General features: G+C 36.2%; 1 protein-coding gene across 1 annotated transcript in view; it reads right to left on the bottom strand.

Annotated features, from left to right (window-relative positions):
- GFPT1 (glutamine--fructose-6-phosphate transaminase 1) overlaps positions 1-21,039 on the bottom strand; it is a 52,792-nt gene that overhangs the window by 18,860 nt on the left and 12,893 nt on the right. Inside the window, exons 4-12 of the mRNA XM_004369247.2 lie at positions 17,423-17,548; positions 14,028-14,086; positions 12,971-13,105; positions 12,023-12,084; positions 10,869-10,948; positions 7,220-7,325; positions 3,279-3,442; positions 2,209-2,304; positions 144-241 (exon numbers count right to left, since the gene is read on the bottom strand). Coding sequence (XP_004369304.2) covers positions 144-241; positions 2,209-2,304; positions 3,279-3,442; positions 7,220-7,325; positions 10,869-10,948; positions 12,023-12,084; positions 12,971-13,105; positions 14,028-14,086; positions 17,423-17,548 — 926 coding nt within the window. The remainder of the gene's footprint in view (positions 1-143; positions 242-2,208; positions 2,305-3,278; positions 3,443-7,219; positions 7,326-10,868; positions 10,949-12,022; positions 12,085-12,970; positions 13,106-14,027; positions 14,087-17,422; positions 17,549-21,039) is intronic.

Below are 21,039 nucleotides of genomic sequence, written 5' to 3'. Positions count from 1 at the left end.
ATTTTTATTACTACAAAAATGAAAGAACAGGATATTTTAACTAAAGATAGTTTTATATGGTATGCATTAGAAGTACTATTTGTTTGCAGATATCTCCTAATACCCAACATAACACTTAATTAAAATTTTAAGAAGCCACTTACTGCTACACCAGCATGGTAACTTGTTCCACACGCAATCAGAATCAAACGCCGACACCTCTGGATCTCCTTAATGTGATCCTTCAAACCACCCAAATTCACTGAAATAAAAGTTTGTGTATAAACAGGAATCACTTTTCTTGACTGCCCATTACCAATCTGGGAAACAATACCACTATTATAAAGAACTTACATTCTTCTCAAGAACAGTTCTCAACAACAGTAACTCTAAAGCATAGACAAGAAGTTTGGGAAGCAGTGAGTCAAAGTTAATGCGGATGAAATAATTTGAGTAGAGATAGGGAGAGTGATGACACAGCCTGAAGAATGTAACCTATGTCACTGAATTGTACATGTACAAACTGTTGAATGGGTGTATGTTTTGCTGTGCGTATATTTTCACCACCAAAAAAAAAAAAAAAAAAAGGAATAATCCTCTATAGTTTTGAGAAATAAATTAAACGTGTGACAAATAATTGTCCCCCCAAACTTGTAATTAACCTTACTAATCCTCCTACACACCCACGCAATACAGTATTTATCGCATTCTCCCTTGTTTAGTCATTTTACATGGCTGGGGTTGGGACAGGGGTGACTACAAAGTGACAAAAGGTACTTTTTGGAATGACTGTTCTACATCTTGGTTGCTGTGGAAGTTATGATTATGACTGTGTTGTGGAAGTTGGTCTCTGAGCTATACACTAAGAAAGGTGAATTTTATTATATCTAAATTATATCTCAATAAACCTGCCTGAGAAAAAATTATCTTATTATTTCCTGTATGATGCCAAGAACAGTGGTCTGTACACAACACAGACTCACTCTCCTCTGTCTTTCCCTTTGTGGTAAATGCCATCACCATTTACCCAACTGCTCCAGTCAAAAACCTAGGAGTCATCCTTGATTGCTCCTATCACTCCTCCATACCCACTCCATGAGCCAGCCATTCAATTATTCCATTAATATTCACTGAGAACCCACCAAGTGAATATACTGTTCAAGGCACTAAGTGGTTCCCACAGTTCTATACTCAAAAAGTTCCAAGTCTGGTTGGAGAGAACAACCTGTGTGGGATTTGAGAATTTAACTTTAACCACAGTAATCTGGTCTTTGTCCTCAGTTCCTAAGAGATGGCGCCTAGAACCTCGGAAGTTCAATAAGGACTCCGGACCTGACAGGTTAAGCATGCTCAGCATGGTGCCCTGCACATAGCAGTTGCTCAATTCATGATCCAGCCTTCAACGAATCTCTCCTACTGAGAGTCTGATGCTCTCAAAAAAAGATACAAAGCCTGCATTTATTCAGAGAAATAATTTTCTATCAATTAGCAGGATGTGATATGAAGGAGAAGACACTTGATATTGGACATATGACACAGATTTAGGAACAAAGGATTTTTTCATACAAGTATTGTATTTCAAAAATTAATTCCTAACTGAGAAGCTTAGACCAAAGCTTGTTTTTAAAATTGTTCATTAAATTGGTCATGATAAAAGAGCTGCTTACAAACAAAAAAAAAATTAACGATAAATAGATTATGGATATCTTATGGTTTAAGACTACTGATCTTAAACTCATCTCAACCAGGTGTGCAAACTACCATGACACAAGGTCTAGACAGATTTCCAGAACAAGACTAGTACTGCACCCTCACCTCTACCTTTAAAATGTAGGCGAGGGTAGAGGTTATCCCATAAGGTATCAGGCAAACACCTAAAAGATCTCTGGGGAAGTTCACAACTTTACTCATTTATAAACTGAGACAGCGAGCCTAGGCTGAACAGATACATGTAAGCTTCCCAACCGGGGACCAAATCTCATTCTTGTTAGAATTCATAGTACCCAACACGGTCCCTGGTACACATATGCCAAATAAATGTCTGCTAAACTGGAAAAAAGTTAATGTTTTTAATGGTACACTGAAAGACTTTTAAAAGATGAGTGGGCTGCACTGATGGCTGACAGCCATACTTGTTCCACAAGGCTATAAAAAACAATAAACTTTCAGGTTCTCAATGGCAACCCCACAGGAGACTTTGTAACAATAAAATAATTCATGTGTAATTACCAGTATAGTCATCAAAGTTGACTCTTCCTCTCATTGTGTTCACAACTGATTCTGGTTGCTCAAAAATTTCCTTCTGCATAAATGAACTGAAGTTGCCTAAAATAATGTAAATTGTATCAGTAAAAGAAAAATAAACCAAAGAATAAAAAAAAAATTAAAATAACTAAAAGTCTATCTCCTTTAATTAATCTTAGTAACTTAATTAATCTTAGTAAATAAAGTGGAAAAAAGAGGGTCATGTGACAAAGAACAACATTCATATATGACCACTTAAAGGATTTGATCAATACATTTTACCCAACATGAAGTGAGATAAGTAAGGAGGAAAAATCACTTTTATTAACTTCCTACCTAAAATATGCAGTTACAGCAAAACAGGGGAGTGGGACAAGCTTAAGTTTTGGAGTCAGTCTAGGTTCAAATCACAGTTCTAACCTTTACTAGCTAAGTGACTGTGGGGAAATTACTTAATCTATAAAACAAGAATAACAGCTACTTCATAGGATTGTAGTGTGGATCAAGATAGTAAAGAATTTGACATATAAGAGGTATGCAATAAATGCTTTTATTCCTACTATAACTCCACCAGAAAGGAGGATAATCATCATAATAGTTAACAGCAACAAACACTGTGTAGGGCTTATTAAGTGTGTCAGACACTACTCTAAATAGTTTACATATATTAGCTCTCTTAATCTTCAAACCAGCTTAATGAGGTAGGTCCTATTACCCCCATTTTACACATGAGAAAACTGAAGCCCAGAGGGGATAAGAAAGGAATAAGGAACAGAAAAAAAAACTAGATATTTATAAAGTATCTTAAAACTGTCAAGGACTACTTAATCAGTCTCTTTTAAAAATGTTAAAAACAATAAACTATGAATTAGTTTGAAGGAGAACTACTGACATAAGACCATCAGATTCTTTCTCTGAAGGATCATCTCCTCCTCCTGGGGTTATTCCTTCACCAAATACATGGAAGACTTCGCTCAGTATGTGTTATCAGATTCACACTAGGACAGGAGGTAGACACCAAGGACACCAAGCTACAATACAACAAAAATTCTCACCCTTCATGATCTGCTGCAGTTCCATCTGGAGGGTCTGCACAGCTCGTCCAGGGTGATCTCCTGCAGTTCGTTTAATTCGATGGATAGAAAGACGGCCATCCACCACTGCTGCAACGTCATCATCTTCGAGAAAGATGACGCGATTGGTGTGCTCTATGACAGCACTACAGAATGTTTAAGGAGGTATTGCAATCAATAATCGAAGATGATTATTACAGATCAATCTATCACTAGGACACAAGGACCAAAATGAAATACAAACTCTATCATCCTGCACTATCTCTGAAGGTATAGAGTCATGCATTCGTTCCTCTTCCAAATATAATGCATTAAACATTACGATCAACTGGCAGCATCTATTCAAAGTCTAATGCTACGTTTATTTTCAATTAAATTGTGTTTAATTTTTTTAAAGAAGCTTTTATTGACTAACTTGATGGGACACAATGATGAGGTAGTCTGTGCTACATGGAAAGCACTGTAAGGAGCATACAAGACAGAAACATAAATACCTATCGAATGTGGGAAAATAAGAGATGAAATGATTATGCAGGCTCAGAAAAGGAAAAAGTTATTTTGTAGAATAAGGATGGGCTTCCTGAAAGATATGCTTGAAACAACCCTCAGGGAAAAGTGGCTGCAGTTTAGAAAAACAAGATTATCTTGATTACAGTAAGTTGTACTTTTGCAAGTAGGAGGAAGAGCTCTTAGTGAAATATCACATGTTTAATTTAGGTAAGTTGAGTATTAGGTGTCTATAGGAAATCTAGATGTGACTGCCAGGGAAATGACAACACAGGAAGAGAGAGCTGAAGAGAGCTCAGAATAAAGGGATAAGTCTGGGAATCAACAAAAATAAAATGACTTTAAAAAAATAGAAAAGAAAAAGAGAAGAGGGAGAGAGAGAAAAGAGAGTCAAACTACGTATATATGGATGACAGAAATAAACAGAAATCCAATTAAAAAAAAAAAGAGCAAAAAAGAAAAGAAAGAAAAAATCAGAGGTAGGAGAACATTTGAAAAAGCAAGAGAAATCTGGTAGAAATCAGGGAAAATCAGGGATAGTCAACAGCAACAAATACTGCCAAGACTTCAAGGAAAATGGGGTCACTGATTTAAAGGTGACTTATGGGGTCCTCTAGGGTTGCCATGAGTCAGAATCGACTCGACAGCAACAGGTTTGAATTGCCTTTTTTTTGGTAACCTCAGAGGAGCCAGGGTAGTGCGAGCAGTTTGCGATTGATCAGCTGCTAACCTAAAGACTGGTGATTCAAACCACCCAGCGGCTCTGTGGAAGAAAGACTTGGTGATCTGCTTCCTTAAAGGTTACAGCCAAAAAAAACCCTATGGAAAAGTTCTACTCTGTAACACACTGGATCACTATGAGTCAGAATCCACTCAATAGCAATGGGTTTGGTTTGGTTGGTCTGGTGACCTCAAAGAGGTGAGAAACTGGGTGGTGAATACAAGAAACACATGAATATGTGTTCAGTAATAACAGGGGAAAAAGTGAGAAGTGTCTAGAACAGGTAATACAGGGAACACTTTGGGTTTGGTTTCTTAAAATAGGCGAGAAATGAGTTTGCTTAGAAACAAAAAAAAGAAAAGAGAACACTTGTGTGACTGGCCAAGCACAGAAGAAGGAGTAGCTTTGACTGTGAGAAGAAATTTCTTTCTCTGAAAGAACAGTAAAGAAAGGGTGCACGTACAGAACGATTTCTGAGGTGGGAAGCAGAGTGGAATGTGGCCTGCTGTATGAGACAGTCTTGATGAAAGAGCAGTTTTCTAAAAACTGGTTTAGCCATAAATAGGTTATGCACATTTTATAACCACAGACTGTCAAACTCATCTTGGCAAGGTGCACAAATTTCCATGACACAAAGGCTAGACAGAATTTCCAGAAAGAAGACAAGTACTGTACCCTCACCTCTACCTTTAATTCCATAAGGTGTCGGGCAAAATCTGAAAGACTTCTGGGGAAGGTCATACTTTCACTACTCATAAACTGAGAAAGAAAACCTAGGCTGAGCAGATATATGTAAACTTCCCAACATGGGGACCATGTCTCATTCTTCTTAGAACTGACAGTACTCAGCATGGTCACTGGTACACAGCAGATGCCCAATAAATGTTTGCTGAACTAAAAATAAATTAATGTTTTTGGTGGTACACTGAAGGACTTTTAAAAGATGGCTGGACTCCACTGATGATTGACGGCCATATTTGTTCTACGAGGCTATAAAGGACAATTATTTTCAGGTTATCAATGGCAACCCTTATGGGAGGATATGGGGGGGAGGGGAAGGAGGGCAGTCACTGTGAACAATGAATAAAACAATCTCTGCACAGTAACCTCAACCAAATTAAATTAGGTACTATCCAAAGCATGGCTATTTCCTCCTAACACTATTATCAAGTCTTTTAATTTTAACTTCTAAACATGTCTCAAAGTTTCTCTCTATGTCCATCGCCACAAACCAGTTTAAGCTATTTTCAGCTCTCAGCTAAACTACTGGAGCGACCTCCTAACTTGTTCCCTCAATCTCCCTCCATCCGTTTGCCATTACTGCCAAAATGGATCTTATCAAAAAAGCAGCTTTAATCAATATTTCTCCCTCATCCAACAAACTACTTGATGGCTTCCCTTTGGCTCTCAGGAAAACAACAAAATGCCTTCATGTGGCCCTTATCCCTTCTCCAGCCTCATCTCCTACCAAACTCACTCTCACTCTCTCTATCCTAGCCACACTCACACGCATCCCAAGGTCTCATGAACTAATGAACTAATGCATCGTAATAGAATGAATGCTCCTCCATCTCCTCCTCACCTAATTAACCCCTAATCTCTCTCCGTTTAGGTATCATTCCCTTAAAGAAGCTTATCCACAGGAGGATAAATTACCCAGCTAGAGGCATTCTCTAGTTCTTGTCACAGCTGGAGATCTACACGTGTTTGTGTGATTACTGATGAAAATTTACCTTCCCCATTAGATTCTAAGCTCCTTAAAGGCAAGTAATAGTTGTATTTTTACTCACCATTGTCTCCCGAGCCTAGCACATGGTTTGGCTCATAGTGTTGAAAACAAATGCATGAGTGACTGAAAAAAGGCTGATATACTTACGTTTCTGCAATTTCAAGCTTATTTAAGCCCATAACTGTCAACTCAGTAACAAACCTACTTAATGACAGCAACAACACATCTTAGCACTGACTACATATAGCTTTACACACCTGCAAAAATTAGAAAATAGTGAAGCTTGTTTTCTCACCAAGATACTACATTCCCTGAAGCCCTGAACTGCATCATTTTCTCATTTTTAATTCCCCATATTTTCAGGCACAGTGAATGATTCAAATACTTGTTGGCAATTAGAATGATTCCATTTTAACCCTATTATTATTGCTATTTCATTTACAAATGCATCTAAACATCCAACTATACTTCCTCTCAAAATGTCTCAGCCTAGTACTATTCCCTTTATAATAAATGATTATGCTTCAATTTGCTTCTGAATTAAATATGTAAGTCTCCATATTAAATTAAAACCACAGTGGTTTAGCAACTATACTATACTTGGAATGTTAAACCAGAAGACTTTTCTACCCTCCAATATAAAATCTCTCCTGCCCACAAAATTTGGGTAAGGCTCCTAAAAGAAGAGAACAACGACAACAAAATACAAACAGTTCTCGGGTAAATACACTGCAACGAGTCTCAACGACTACATCTGTGCTTGGTAAACTGTCCTATGTGCTTTGAATTGAGAGAAAAGGTGTCCACAGAAGTCGATCTCCAAAATGGTCACCTGCATCTCTTTAATTGAAAAAAATTCTATTTTCCTACACAACACAGCTAAATTCATACAAAATAATTTCTTGGTTTCCTGTAGCATGTGAAGTTTTACAAAATATTCTCTTTGAATCAATGAAGGAAGCTCACCTTGCATCAGAAGCAAAGTAATACTCAACTGCTTTTTCTTCAACAGGGAAAAGGCAAGTTGTGCTGTCCACACGAGAGAGATTACAACTTCCTTTCTTGTCTTTGCCTAGAGCATAAAATTTACATGAGTCAGCAAACATGTAGACAATCATGGCCGATATAAAAATATACATAATTATCTACCAAATTAACAACAAAAAATAGCAAAACAAAATAATTTCAGCAATTTTAAAATGCTAGGTAAGTATCTTATTTCCATGCAATGAGCCAATAAGAACTACAGACAAAATGTGGAGAGTGAAAGAGCAACTATCAAAGAGTGCATGGCCAATAACAGTGTTACATTAAAATTTTTTAATATAACATTTCTTTTCTAGGTAGAAGTTAAATAATTTATTATTATCACTAACTTTTTTTAATCAAGAGTATGTATCTTAATTTAACTTTATATAAAACTTAGTGGAGTTAATTAATATGTTTGTGTAGCTACATTTATAATAAAAATAACATTAAAAATATCAAAACTGTATAATGGAAAATAAAATGAGGACTAACGGCACATTCATTTTTATTATAGCAAAATCTCTCTAGATTTCAACAGCACATCACTATAAGAAGTCAAACTGCAGACTATATTAATTCTGATTAGAAACAAAACAAAACAAAAGACATTATCACTTTTTAACCATGATATGCGGCAACTATTGCTAGAGACTGGAAACATTACAAACCCAGATCTGCTTCCCTCTTATAATTGGGTTTTCTTACGCTTCTTTTAAGTCAGGATAAACCATGGTCCTTTTGCAATGAAGGAGCCCTGGTGGCGCAGTGGTTAAGCGCTTGACTACTAACCCAAAGTCTGGCGGTCCGAACCCACCTGCTACTCTGCTGGAGAAAGATGTGGCAGTCTGCTTCCATAAAGATTTATAGCCTTGGAAACCCTATGGGGCAGTTTTACTCTGTCCTACAGGGTCACTATGAGTCAGATGACTCAATGACAGTGGGTTTGGTTTTCTGGGTTTTTGCAATGATAATATCCTTTTAATTCTGGCACTTTAGAATTCTAGCATCTCTACTTAATCTGTCACGTCATTGATCAAGAATATTTCTTTCCTTTCTGCTCACTCATAATGAAAGTCAAATCAGAGGAAAAACTGAAAAGTATACTGAAGTTTGACAACTTAGCCAAATATAGAAAAAATTTCAAAGCTGAAGACTATATAAATGTCTTAGAGACAGAGACACCTTCATTCAAAGTAAAAATACAGTCAACCTTATAATCTATGGCCACGGTGGCCAGAAAATTACCAGAAATATACTTGTAAAAACTCATATTGTACTTATCCTCTAAAATACATGTCTACAAAGACTTGGTAATAATTAGTCTTAGACGTATACTCAAAGTCCTCCACCATCTGTGATTATTTGACATGCTTTGGGCACAAAAACAAAATAACTCTTCCCATCCAAATTCAACAGCAGAGAAGACATCACACTTCAAAAAATAAGTATAAGACAACATACTAGAAAAGGCAACACTCTAGAAAGCAAAAACAGATCAGTGTTTGCCAGGGGCTGGGAATGGGGGGTAAGGGTTGACTACAAAGGGGCAGCTTGAGGCAACTTTTTGAGGAGATGGAATTTTTCTTTATCTTGATTGTGGTTAGTTATGTAACTGCTTTTGACAAAAACTTGTAAAAATTGTACATTGAAAAGAGTGAATTTTACTGTACGTGGAAAAAAGTGAGTTAAAAAAATTGTTAGAAGGATAGCGCAGCACTTATAAATACAACCAGCTTTTTGTTATAAAATGTCCTAACGGGGCTGAGTTTCACCATGCTCTTTCTCCAAGTATTGGTTATTTCATTCTTCAAGTAACATTCATTATAAAGTATATTAAAGTATTTAAAATAATTTGAGGTATCATTGCCCATTTAAATAAAATGAACATTACTACTTGACATTGATAAGGCTCTTAACAATCTACAAAATGTTTTCCTATATTGCTTATCTCATCTGATCTGATTTAAATGGAACACTATTATTATCACCCCTGTCTTACAGAAAAATGGCTAAATTTGGTCAATGGTCACACCTGGAGAAAAGAGCAAAGGCTGAATGCCAGTCCAGTGTTCAACCCTTTACACACCCTCTTCAATGAGTATGTAAATCTATTTGTTTCTGACTAACCTTTACCAAACTACACATTATCTACCTACTAGGAGCTAAAGAAATAAGAGTTACTAAAACGTAATCCTTGATCTCAAAAAGTTCTCTCATGACAAATCTTCCTTCCACCTTCTTAAGATCTTAGCAATTCTTTTTCATTATTTCTAACGGCAGCCCAAGAAAATGTACAAGGTAACACAGAGATAATATATACATGAGCAGAATTATTAACAGAATCTGGTACTCTGGATCCAAATTCTGTACTCTCACTGGTGAACTAGTTTTCCTTCTGAAAAAAGAGGGGAAAAGGTAAGAAATTCTAGTATCTCAGGATTGAAGGTTATTTAAGTAAAGAACTCTGCTTCAAATATAATAGTGAAAGCAGACACCATCTAAAGACCAACAGGTTGAAAGTACTTTGCTAAATTTTTGTCAAGAAAACAAGTTATACATTTAAAAATATGGATTTCAATTTCTTGTATTTACCACTCCCTGTCTTTTACACAAAAAGTTTTTAGTAATAAGTGAATGTAAACAGCATTCTGGTTTTGTTTTGTTTTTGTCTAATTATGCCAATAAAGTAATCCAGAGTTGGTATAGCTAAAAGTCCTACAGAAAAATAAACTTCAAACATAAACATTAAAAAAAAAGGAAGAATGACTACAAATTCAAACAAAGCCAATCAAGACACCAGAGATAAATCTAAAAGCAGAATGTCATGCAGAAAATCAAGACCACTCTAATTTGCTCTATAAACTTTTGCCTACAGCACAATAAAAAAAAAAAAAAGAAAAGAGTACTTAAATATATTTCAGTTAAAAGCTAGGCTACAATTTAAAAAAAAAAAAAGCCAGGCTACATTTTTTTAAATAAATACCACTTCGTTGAATCTATAATAACCTAGCATATAATGTTCTTTTTTAAATCTAAGCTCTCTTTTTATCCTACATGATTTTAACACAAAGGAAAAAAATTTTATAATTTCAACTATTGTCTCAAATCTCAGATATTTTAAAGAAACACATTATTAAAAGCAGTGTTCTAAATGCCAAAAGCAGACAAAATATACTCTGCAAATTAGAAAAATAACATCAAACTATGTTTCCCCATAAAATAAGCACATTTTTAGAGGCCCAGCACATTCATTCACACCAAGAATGAGGAATTAGTAAAGACTGAACAAAAGAGGATAAGATTCCTTCCCATTCATGCAGAGTGCATTTCCCACCTCTTTCTCCCTGTGATCCCCACCGTGTGAATTTTGATCCAATCTGAGTCCTAGCTAAGGATATACAACAGAAAAAAAGTCTACTAGTCAGAGAAATCACAAAAGCAAATCCTTTTCATGTCTAGACAGAACTATATAAATGTGGATCTGACCAAGGGGGCATTTATTCAAATTTAAGGAGAACAATTCTTCGTATCTACTGTACTTAATCTATAAATTTTCCCCATGGCATGATGGAGGAATAGTTCTTACCTGTTCTGTAAAGTATTGGAATGTGATCAGTAGAGAGTTTGTGTTCACTTCGTACGCCAATCAACAGAGGGCTACCCCGTCTATAAGAACAGAAACAGTCAGAATTAAACCATTTTCATAAGCACTAATGATATAAAATTTAAATTTAATGAGCCAATATTCTTCAAATAATGTTTAAAATCTCCCTCCAGCTTGACTCCAGAAATAACAAAAGAAGTACATAAACAGAATAGAAAAAAAAAAATTCTGTAACAGGGGTTTGCAAACTATGCTCAAGGGCCAGTTTTTATAAATAAAGTTTTATTGGAATATAGCCATGCCGATTCATTTACATACTGTCTATGGCTGTTTTCACACTACAACAGCAAAGTTAAGTTGTTGCTACATGGACCTATAACCAACAAAGCCTAAAATATTTACTATCTGGCCCTTTACAGAAAAAGTTTGCCAGCCCGTTTTACAACAATGTATTTGAAATTTTTCTCCTTTTTAACGTTAAATGGAACCTTTCTTTTGACTATACACAGAACTCTGATATATGAATGCTTAGCTCCCTCTTCTTAGTCACTCTGCCAGTAAACTAAAGATACCTTCCTCTCACTGAATCTTAGGCTTTGTCTCTATTCTAAAAAGGGCTTCATGATTAGGCTTAAATATTCTCGTAAATGTAGTGATGGCACAATTATCTAGGAACCTAATGACTGATCAGTTCAATTGACTACTCTCCCTTCTGTGGAAAAACTAGTTTTGTCTCCACTTACAATTCAATTCAACATTATTTTACTCCATATAAATTTGGGCCTTTCCATAGTACAGATTATAACACCTACCCAGTTCCTTCACATGAGTATTAAAACAAGGACCAAATACATGTTTCTAAAAAAATCTGGCAAAACTTAATGGCCTAATATTACAAGGAATACTCAATATCCAAGTTCACATAGTAACCACAATATCCCACTATGGACAAAAGACCAATTATTAATACTAAAATGTATTTATTTGTTTTATTAAGAGGTTCTGTTAAATGGTAAAACAGACAAGAAAAAGTACATAAAATAAATATGGTCATTTATAATGAATACAGAATAAACTTGTAAACCAAATGTTTCAAAATACACAGAATTATTAATAATTATTAAATTTATATGTACCTTGTGCCAACTGCTTGCCCGGGAAAATGAACACTTTTAAATACAAGTGCAAAAGCACCTTCCTATGGAGGAAAAAAAAATGCATTAGCAATATTTATTATACTCAATTATCAAATGTGAAATGTCACAAACATGCTGACTTCAGCAAAGAAATTTTTTGTTGACACAACTGCTGTTTTGTACTAGTTTATTAACAAATCTAAATTTTAGGTTTGGTGCATCCAAACCACATTCTTCTAATCAAATCCACTCTTGTCTTGGAAGTACAGACAGAATGCTCCTTAGAAACAAGGATAGCGAGACTACATCTCACATACTTTGGACATGTTATCAGAAGGGATCAGTCCCTGGAAGACATCATGCTTGGCAGAGGGTCAGCGAAAAAGAGGAAGACCCTCAACAAGAAGGATTGACACAGTGGCTGCAACAATGCGCTCAAACACAGCAATGATTGTGAGGATGGCACAGGACCAGGCAGTGTTTCGTTCTGTTGTACACAGGGTCGCTATGAGTCAGAATCGACTTTACGTCACCTAACACCACCACCAGCCTCATGCCATGTTGCTGGCTTGGAAAGGACCGATGGGTAAGCAGGAAGCAAGAAAGTGATAAATCCCTGTGTGTATTGTGTACATTTGTGTGTGTTGTGTATATACTTGTATGTATGCACAGTTTTTAGGCAAATTGTCTGATTCAATTACTTTTAAATCCCATGACAATAAACTACAGGGAAACAGGTAGAATTGGGGGGGAAGGGGAAGGCAATACGTCAAATAGTCTCTCAAGTCAAACTGAATTACACATACGTGTGTGTGTGTATATATACATATGAAACGAAAGCCAAAAAATATTCAAGAAATTAACATAGTTCCTGCTTATCAAACTTAATTTTAACAAAGTTTATCATAATTAATATTGGCAATAATTATCTTTAAAAACATTTAATACCAATTGTTGGATGACTCTCTCCACCAATGTAGTAAAACTGATATCCTGACTTTCCCGATTGTCATACATATACTTAACGAGCTTGGCAATTGTTTCTGTGTCTGTTTCAGATTCAAAGTCATAGCCTTTGCTTTCCTATAATCAGAAAAGAAAAAAATTCACACATTTAAGGAAATAATCACAATATCCAAACCTTTCTCCAGAATTTTTTCCTCAAAAATCTCCGATTTCTGACATTTTTCTGAGCACCACATCCCATTACCCAATGTTCAAAATTAACGTCACTATCCTAGTATGGTAAACCCAAAATAGTGAGGGGTTCTATGTAATTTAATATACACTCAACTTATATAAATTTATATATCTCACATATGAATTAAATAAATTTTAGACAATTAAAATTTAACAAAATATCTAACACTCACAAAACACTGGCTCCATAATATAGTCTTTCTTTGATGATGGTACTTGCTGTCTGGTACAATGGCCACTAGCTACATGTGTCCATTTAAATTTTAATTAAATAAAATTTATAATTCAATTCCTCAGTCACACTAGCTGAATACATACCCACATGCAGATAATGGCCACTGTACTGGACAGCAAGCATACAGAGAGAACATTTCCATCATGACAAAAATTCCTATTGGATAGCCCTGAGAAGACACTCATGAGGGTCACTATTATGACTATTATTGTACAGTACACAGCCATATGGGGCATTTAATCTGTCCTGATTCTTGTTACATATCCTAAAAACTGTTTTTAAAATGACAAAAAAGGTCTTTAGCAATGCAAAAGATGTCTCCCAAAATTTCCAGTTTGAGCTTTTAAGTCATATATAATAAAGCCAAATGATTATTTTCTTTACATATAAGAAACACAGAATTATATCACGGTCAACAAAGAAAAGTCCAATAAACCACCATAGCCATGTAACTGTCTTAGGAGCTGCTTGATCATACCTAAATGCTGTTGTACATCCCACCACACAACCTCACTGCTCTCTTTAGAAGTATTCTCAAAGACTGGTGTCTTTTTAGGTCACTTTGCTTACCAAAAACTTTTTCAAATCTTTGTAGTTGGTGATGATTCCATTGTGAATAACAATAAATTCTGAAAGATAAAAGTATTGATGACAAAAAATTGTAAGTCTGATAAACATTCTAAATAGCCATTACTATGAATAGATTTTCCTCAAGTCAAAAAATTTCTGTCACGTGTCACGTTTTCAGATACAAACAAGTACCATCTACTTTTCACTACCCAATTATTCTCAGATCAGCAATGCTGTTTATGGCTTAGCTGAAGCACAGTGCTAGGAAGGTGGGTATCACAGGGAATTATAGTAAACTGGGAGTCTAGACACAACACCTTCAAATGTTTACTTGTCTGAGGTCCAATTTCTAGAATGTCAGATAACTGAACATTGAACATCATTCCAAGATCAAATACATGTGATCTTAGGATAATTTTCATCATTTTTGATTAACACATAACTTTTAAAATGTAAAAATGAATAATCAAGAGTGGACAATATTATTATTTGCAGCCCCTGACAATGTACACAAAAAATACCACAGCAGATTTATTAGAGTTTATATTATCCGGAGAGAAATTACTACTAAATCAATTTTATGTTAAATTATGTAAATGCCCCTAATACACTATCTGGCATTTTGAGTTGATATCAAATAAGCTTAAAATGAACTGCATTACAAATCAAATAATAAAATAAACATTTTAACTACATTTTTAAATGAGAGATTATATCAACTATGAACATAATTCTAAGAAAAAAATTTAAATTTTATAACACACAGAGTGACAAATAAAATAGCTGACATAAAGCCTTAAATTGAAACCAAATCCTCAAAACATAAGCTACATATATTTTTCAGGAATCCTTTATAAAGGCTTTGTCCATGTTAAAAGTTTGACAGGTTGTTAGCATTCTAATCCAATGTATTACATGAAGCACAAGAAACCAAAAAGGCAGCTTCTGAATTAAAGTATAAAATCTTGTTTCAAAAGAGTGATATATGTGTATATATGTGAGTACACACATACACATATTTATTTATTTAGACACATATGTATATATGTATTTGCTTAGTGTCAAAAATGGAAGGACAGCCTAAAAATCTGCTAAATGGTTATCTACAGGGAGAGATGGAATAAGGTAGAGAAAACAAGACAGAAACTAGACTTCTTTTAATATATCTTGTTTTATATTTATAGGGTGACTTCAGAACTATACAAATATTTAAAATGATTATAAGTAAAATTAATTTTTAACAAAAAGCAACATGTAAAATCAAATAAAATGAAAACATATTAATATAATGCTATATCCAGTTGGCAGTACAACCACATAGAGAAGGACTATTCCAAGTGACTCTAAAATGTAATAATTTAAGTACACATCCCTAGAGTGATATTCCTACCCTAAGGACAAAACAAAAAATAAATAAATATACAAATAAAATTTAAAAATCTTAAACTGTTTTCAGTAAATACACCGTTAGTACTCGTTTTACTATTCTATTGTATGTATACCATGGGATAAATCAAATAAGTAGGTTGCAGATGTTAACTGAGTTTTGGGGTATGGTTGAGAGGAGATAAAGATTTAAGATCAATGAGCACTAAATATGAATTGGAAGTATTAGTATAAACTTACATGTTTAACCTTTCTATTTAAAACACACACGTACAGAGGCACATCTATTTCCTAGCTCAGCTCACTGAAAAGGCCGAGGTGCAATGAGCACGTCCAGCACTCAGTTTCTAGTCATTAAATACCATTTCCACTAAAAGGAATTAGGGTTCCTTACAGAAATGGCTGAACCCAGGTCTGAGGCAGGATTAGATGAACCTGGAACATCTTGGTGAACAAGAAAATAACAAAGGCTATTGAACCTATTGGGGTCATGTCAAAAGGACTCAGGAGCCAACATGAGTAAGCACCCAATGGCCAAAGATGGGAAAAGTTGTGCATCTGTATGGACAATTACTTCAAGGTTTTGAAACAAGCCAAATATACTTAAACTTATGAGTTTATAATAATACTCAAAAACAAAAAAACTCATTGCTCACCTCAGGAGAATGGTAGAGAACCACTTTATTTTTGAAAAATGGTAAATAAAGGGAAAGAATCAAAGCACTTATCCTGCCTTTTCTATACACTCTGTACTTCAGGGTAACCAAGCAATTGATAGGGAAAAGTTTCTCTTTATGGAAGCATTCCAGATAATAAATAAAACGGAGTAAGAGTATTAGACTATCACTAAAGAATTAATTAAGGAGCCCTGCTGGCTCAATGCAGCCCTGATCATACAGTGATTAAGAGCTCAGGCTGCTAACCAAAAGGTCAGCAGTTCGAATCCACCAGCCAATGCTTGGAAGCCCTATGGGGCAGTTTTACTCTGTCCTGTAGGGTCACTATGAGCTGGAATGCACTTGATGGCAACGGGTTTGGTTACGTTTTTTTTTTTTTGGTGGCTCAGGGGTTAAGTGCTCGGCTGCTAATCAAAAGGCCAGCAGTTCAAACCCACCAGCTGCTCCTTGGGAGAAAAGACCTGGCAATCTGCTCCTGTAAAGATTACAGCCTAGGAAACCATATGGGGCAGTTCTACTCTGTTCTACAGGGTTGCTACGAGTCGGAACCAACTCAATGGCACATAACAACACAGAATTAATCTTGGCAATGATCATCAACGGCTGCTAACAACACAAAAAGAAAAACATTCAGACATTATGTACCTCCTGATGCAAATAAATATCATACCGATTTCTAAGGCATACAAGGTACACAGGAACATGTTAAATGGCACCACAGAGATGTAGGAAACTCTACAGGACAAACAACCCAGTAAACTGCAAGGAAAAAAGAGAGGAAGAGGGAGAACCTATAGATTAAGAGACTTAAGAGACATACCAATCTACAAAGTCCTTGTCTTTTAAAGATACACTTAAATATTCATAAATGAAATATCTAGGTACCTGTGGTATCTATCTATATAATATCTACTGGGCAGGAGGGGTATAAACAAAAAAACAAACATTGTCATTTTATTGATTCCGATTCATAGTGACCCTATGGGACAGAGTAGAACTGCCCCACGGGGTTTCCAATGCTGTAATCTTTACAGAAGCAGACTGCCATATCTTTCTTCCATGGAGCAGCTGATGGGTTCAAACGACTGACCTTTTGGTTAGGAGCCTAGTGCTTAACCACTGCGCCACCAGGGCTCACAGGAGGGGTATAGATAAAATTAACTGATCATGTATTGACAAATACTGAAGCTGGGTGATACATACTCTCTACTTCTGAATATGTTTGAAGTTTGCAGATTAAAAAATTAAAAGAACAAAAACATAAGAGCCTTCATGCTTCTCCCATTATCAGGCCTTTACAATCATCCTAAAACATGTAGAATCTGTCCATACCATTATTTTTATCAGAGCGCTGGGGATGGCTATTAACTGGATTGGGTTCTCCATGTGTTGCCCAACGGGTATGAGCTATTCCCAGGTGCACATCAAATTCTATGTCCAAGTCCATATCCTGTTGTTCTGAGGAAGATAAGATGAAAAATTCCAATGTTAAATCATGCCACGGAGATAACGACATAAGCTATATTTAAATATAATTATTACAATACTGTTCACCTGGAATATACAATTATTGGAACTGAAAATCTGGCTTACTCAAAATAGTAATTAAAAGACTTAAAAGTTAATGCAGCTGAAATATTTAAGGAAAAATAGTTCTAATAACAACAACAAAAAAGGTACATAAAGAGGGAAAGCAAATGTGACAAAATGTTAACAATTAGTAAAGCTAGGTGAAGTGAAAATGGGTGATAAATGTACTTATTCTTTCAATTTTCCTGGAGGTTTGAAAATTTTTCAAACTTAAGAGTTAAGAATAAAGAGTCAATGTAATAAAAAAAAAAAAACTCTGTATTTAATCCCTGCCTTGAAAAAATGACTATCATTTTAATTAGACATGTAAAGATAAATTTTCTCAATGCCATGCAATCTTATGACTGCAATTTCTTTGGTCCCCAATGAATGTAAACATATCTCACAACATAAACTGGAATTATGGAGAGCTTCCAAAATTAAAGAATAGATCTTGAGACCAGAGCAACGCTCTGAAGTATGGGGTTACTGTGGGTTCATCAAGGCTGGTGCTCCTTTATCTTGAATAATTGAAAGCAGCTATTCTAATCCTTTTTCCCTGTAAGTTAACTCTTCTTGATTCTTCCAGAAAAAAATGGATAGTTCTAATTATTAACTGGCAATACCCCCCTCCCAATTTCCTAAATATAAAATTCATTTGGCTAGAAAGCCAGTTTACAACACTTACCAGAACTGTGATAGTACATCAAGAGCAAACTGCTCAGGAGTCTCAACAGCAAAGTCCGTTAACTTTAGCACAGTCTAAGTGGTTTGTATACTGGCTAATCAGAGGGCATTCTAAAACACAAATCTGACCCGGGAACAATGCTTAAAATCCTTGAATAGATTTCCATTGCTTCCAAAAGTGATTTGCAACCCTACCAGCACATCTGAATGATCCTAAACCTGGGCACAGGGATTTGTGAAGAGATTCTCACAATTCTAATGTAAAACCAGAGAACCATTTTCTAACAAGATAGACCCCAACATCTCCTCATGCTATACAATGCCCTTCACTATCTGGCCCCACCTAGCTTCCCATCCTCATCTCCCACACCTCTCTCCAATTACTCCCCTATTTAAAATCATCCAGTGGCTTCCCATCACACAGAGTAAAACCCATCAGCCTTAAGACCCTCCATGATCTAGCCCCAGTCACCTCCCTAGCTTCATCTCCTGCCACTCTCCCCCTCACTGTGCTCCAAACCCAATGACCCCACTTAAGGTCTTTGCACTTGGTGTTCCCTCTACATAAAATTCTCTCATTGAGACAATCACATGGTCTCTACTCAACTATCACCTCTACTACACTATTTCTTCATAGCACTATGACTGCCTAAGATTTGTTTGCTTATTGTCTGTGCCCTCCCCACCAGACAGTAAACTGCATCAGGGCATGGAATCTGTCTACCTTGTTCTTTGTTGTGTCCCCAAGGCCTAGAACAGTACTTGTTGTAAAATAAGTACTCAACAAATATTCATTTTATTACTGAATCCCCACAAAACTCTGCTACATGGATACTATGATCCCCATTATACAAATAAAGAAACTGAGACACAAAGAGGTCACAGAACCTGCCCAAGGGCACAGCTAGCAAAAAGCAGAAACAGGATTTGAACGCAAGTCTAGCTGACCCAAAGCCTACCACAATGGTATACCACAATGGTATACTCTGCCACACTATTACAGTTCTTAAGATATTATGTTATCAATCTGGCTTCCACCATAATTTGAGTTCCACAAAAGCAGAAGCTTGCCTTATTATCTTTGAATTCTAAGCACTAGTAGCTGTACAGAGCAGATACTCAAATTTTTGTTGAAAGGTGTGAGGGTTAAGGCTGTATGTCAGCTTGGCTGGGTGACGACTCTCAGTGGTTTGGCAGTACTATGATGCTGTGACCTTCTCCAGGATGGGATCTGCTGTGAGTAGCGAATCAGTTGAAAGGGAGTCTCCTTGGGCAGATGGCCTGCATCGAATATAAGTGGACATTCTGGCAAGGCTTGTGGGCCTTTTGTTCATGCTGGATCCTGCAGCTGGCTCTTGTTCGTCTGATCTCCAGTTCTTGGGACCTGAGCTAGCAGATTACTTGCGGTCTTGCCTGCCGATCTTGGGATTCATTGGTCTTCGCAGCCTGTGAGCAAGAGCCTTGCTCTCTGACCTGCTGATCTTGGGTTTGCTAGCCCCTGCCACTACATGAATCAGAAGAAGCCTCTATTCTGACCAGTGGACTTGGGATGTTCCCGCCTCTACAACCGCGTGAGCCATTTCCTTGATACAAATCTCTCTATATATATATTCTTATGCTTTACTGGTTTTGGTTCTCTACAGAACCCAGCCTAAGACAGAGGGCTTCATCAAATCGACGGATAAAATCATGTATGCATTCTTTCCTGGCTTACCTGTGTTCTGAATAAAGTGACCTGACAAATGACCTCCCAAAAAGTAAAGGATTACTGTTTATCACCATTTAACAGGATAATGCAAGCAATGAAAACATTTCTTAGACTAGTTTTTTAAGCTAAGTATAACTAAAGCACTGCACTCCCCCACAATCTGTCAAGCAACCTTGAGAATGTCACAAAACTCTAAATTGAGCCCACTTCAAATTCATGCTAATTACTATACCCATTTCACTGCTGCCAAAGGAATACTACCTAATAAGAGGCATTGCTATGACAATAATCACATTCCTCACAATGAATATTTCATGTTATATAAGTTAATCATGCTTTCCAATCCTTGACTCTTTCTTATTCACTGTTACCCTGCTCTATTGCTCTTTTCTGAGACCTAAATCTAGATAATCCCCACACTTCTCTCCTTATAAACTGTCAAGCAACACTGGAGACAATCACAAACTTCTATAAATTGAGTCCATTTCAAATGCATACTAGTTACCATACCTATTTCACTGCTGCCAAAGGAACATGTTCCTTATTCATTAAGCTGATAGCTTATCCAATTCCCTAACAGTTCATCTCTTTTCTATTCTCCTTGAGCCCCAATTTTACCTACAGTCCCTCAATTTTTACTTTACTCAGGCTTCCCCCATCACCTCATGTTGAAGTCCTAACTCCTATGCCTGTGAATGTGACCCTGTTTGGAAATAGGGGTCTCTTTTGTTATGCTAATGAGAACATACCAGAGTAGGGTGGGTCCTAAACCTAATTCCTTCTGAGTGGTGTCTCAGAAAAAGAGCAGAACACACAGACACATATGGAGGAACTCAGAGAGACAGATGCCAGATTAAAACACATCACAAGCAGCCAAGAAATGCCAAAAAACACCCAGAGCTACAGAAGCTGAAAGAGACAAAGATCTTCCCCTAGAGCCACAGAGAGTGCCTAGCTCTGCTGACACCCTGAATTTGGACTCCTA

This window comes from Trichechus manatus, unplaced genomic scaffold (genome assembly GCF_000243295.1).
Source record: "Trichechus manatus latirostris isolate Lorelei unplaced genomic scaffold, TriManLat1.0 scaffold00004, whole genome shotgun sequence".
Lineage (NCBI taxonomy): Eukaryota > Metazoa > Chordata > Mammalia > Sirenia > Trichechidae > Trichechus > Trichechus manatus.
The sequence above is the reverse complement of the archived record's forward strand: the minus strand, read 5'-3'. Positions and strand labels throughout refer to the sequence as shown.